At 32.0% G+C, this 2855-nt stretch overlaps 1 protein-coding gene across 1 annotated transcript in view; it reads left to right on the top strand.

Annotated features, from left to right (window-relative positions):
* RNF17 (ring finger protein 17) overlaps positions 1-2855 on the top strand; it is a 117561-nt gene that overhangs the window by 45276 nt on the left and 69430 nt on the right. The window contains exon 14 of the mRNA XM_077774698.1: positions 873-1041. Within this exon, the coding sequence (XP_077630824.1) occupies positions 873-1041 (169 nt within the window). The remainder of the gene's footprint in view (positions 1-872; positions 1042-2855) is intronic.

Genomic DNA, 2855 nt, shown 5'->3' with positions numbered 1-2855 from the left:
TGAGTTTCCTGGGTGGGTGGGGGGGGGGGGGGGGGGGGAGAATACTAAAGAATAAAGAAAATTGAAGATGGGAGTAGAGAGAAGTAATTTATCATTCTTCCTTTCTAAGGCATATTCTTTTTATTTGGCTCTATAATTTGTTTTACTAATTACTAAATTAGTAAAGTATTACAACTCATCAATGTTACTAGGTGAGGAACTTGTAAAAGGAGATTTTTGATGTAACCCAAACATAAATACTTTTCTATGTTGCTTTAGAACAGGGAATGATGTGCAAAAGTATTTCTTTTAAATAAAATATTACAGTTAGCTTCAGGATGACAAGTAAAATTTTAAATCAGATTTCTATATTTTATCAGTGTATATTGAAGTGGCATGTGTCTAACCCTAGGTATTCAAAAATTTTTGTTTTCTAGGAAAATAAAACAAAAATGGTAATAAAATAATAAAAATAAAACTGAAAATGTTTCTGTAGTAAGTAAGGACCACTATTAACTATAGAATGGTCACTATCTAATGGTCATAGCTTTATCAATAAATTTCTATTTCAGGACATCATTATCCCCTTTAAATTTAAACCAAATAGAAATATGAAAGACAATTTAGATTAAGCCAATTGAGATTTAATTCTATAGAGAAAAATAGTGTCTGTACTTATAAAAGCTAAGTTAAAGCCATGTAGTAAGAAAGCAGGAAAGAATATAACTTTCTGGAAGATTTACCGTAAGGAGAGTATCCTCAGAAATGCATACCTGTTTTGACAATAAATTATATTTAAAAAAAATAAAAATAAAAATGCATGCCTCTTATGGAGTAAAGCAAGTTTGTGTTTTAAGTGTTATTTTCAATAAATACAACTTGAATTCTTCTAGGGTTGGTGATACCCACGCAAGATCAGAACACATTGCTGAGCAGCATATAGTACTAAAGGACTTATGCCTGGTTCTAAGGAAGTCTGAACCCTATATTGAAGAGCTGCTAAAGGATATCCAGCCATTAGCACTGCCATGCTCTTTGAAAGACATTGTTCCACAGAATTCAGTAAGTGACTTAAATTATTTCTCATTTGGGGGCCAAATATTCCAGTTTAGCTATGTATTGCCAGCCAGATTGCAAAGTGTAAGTTCACCAATTCCCTTGTAAGTACATTTTGTATAATAAACTATCAGTGCCAGTAAAAATGGAAGTGAACTTCAGTTTCCATAAATAGAAACATTCTTAATGGGAAATTGAGTTGAATAAGCATATATGCATGGAATGAAAGATGAAATATCCAAATAAACCACTAAATTTGAGTCACATGTGGAGAGAAAAACTTTAAAATATGGTGTGGTGTGTATTTCTGTCCATTTCTTTACTATTTTTGTGGCACTTTGTTCATTAATTGTAGCCCATATTGCATTTTACTTTGCATTCTTTATGAAACATTTCATAAATATGTAAGCATAAATATTTGCATATTTATTTGCATTATTTATTCCCCAGCAAGACTCAATAACCCCCACAAGACAGGAATTGTGTGTAAGAATATACAGTAAACAGTTACATTTTATGAAATCTATGAAAGCAGGAGTCTGTGTCTTTGCCCATCATTGTTTTCCCAGCATTTAGGTTACCTAGCACATACTATATTCAACAGGTATTTGGAAGAATCAAAAGTGAAAAGTAAACGGAAACAGAAAACACCTGGTGTTTTCCTCAGGATGGTAAAATTGGTTTAAATTTTGTCTTTTGTACTTTTTGGCACTGTCTGTATTAGCTTTAATTGTATACTCTTTAAAAAGAGGTTTTATTTTTTGTTTTTAAGAATCCTGTAGCTTTTTCAAAATTTGAGTATAGTTGGTGCACACAATTACATTAGTTTCAGGTATACAACAGACTGATTCAACAGCTCTGCTGGAGGTATCATAATTCCAAATTTCAAAATATACTACAAAACTGTAGTAATGAAAATAGTAATGGAACAGAATAGAGAACCCAGAAATAAACTCATACTTATATGATCAGTTAATCTATTACCAAGGAGGTAAGGATATACAATGGGGAAAAGACCATCTCTTCAATAAATGGTGGTGGGAAACTGGACCATTTTCTTATACCATGCACAGAAAGAAACACAAAATGAATTAAGTTCCTAAATATGAGACCTGAAGCCATAAGAATCCTAAATAAAACATAGACAGTAATTTCTTTGACCTTGGCTCTAGCAACATTTTTCTAGATATTTCTCCTCAGACAAAGAAAACCAAAGCAAAAATAACCTATCTGGGACTACACCAATAAAAAACTTTGGCACAATAAAGGAAACCATCAACAAAACAAAAAGGCAGCCTGCTGAATGGGAGAAGGTATTTGCAGATAACCTATCTGATAAGGGATTAATATTTAAAATATATAAAGAACTTAACACCAGAAATGTATATTAACCCTCGAAATTTACTTTAGGTGTGAGGGGGACTTAAAGATTCAAAGACCAAGTTAAAATTTTTTTAAATGAGTGAATACTTTTCCTTACTGTTTAAGTAGCATATACCTATATTCCTAGTTAATGGAAACTCAGTTAACTGATGATGATTACAAATATCTTGATTGCATTACATGGCTCCCATTATACTTTCAAAATTACCTTTTGAATTTGTCATTTAAGAGGAAAAATCCTATGCAATACTTGCTTTATTTTAGAATATTTATAATCTTCATGTTAATATTCAGAGATGAAACTAAATTCTAAAGTACAACAGCTTATGGACACCTTGAGACTGTTCATAAAATCAAAGGTCTAGGGGTGCCCGGCTGGCTCAGCCAGAACATGGGACTCTTGATCTTAGGGGTTGTGAGTTCAAGCCCTATATTGG

The sequence above is a fragment of the Crocuta crocuta genome, unplaced genomic scaffold, assembly GCF_008692635.1.
Source record: "Crocuta crocuta isolate KB4526 unplaced genomic scaffold, BGI_CrCroc_1.0 scaffold277, whole genome shotgun sequence".
NCBI classification, from domain to species: domain Eukaryota; kingdom Metazoa; phylum Chordata; class Mammalia; order Carnivora; family Hyaenidae; genus Crocuta; species Crocuta crocuta.
Note: the sequence above shows the minus strand (reverse complement) of the source record. Positions and strands in the feature narration are given on the sequence as shown.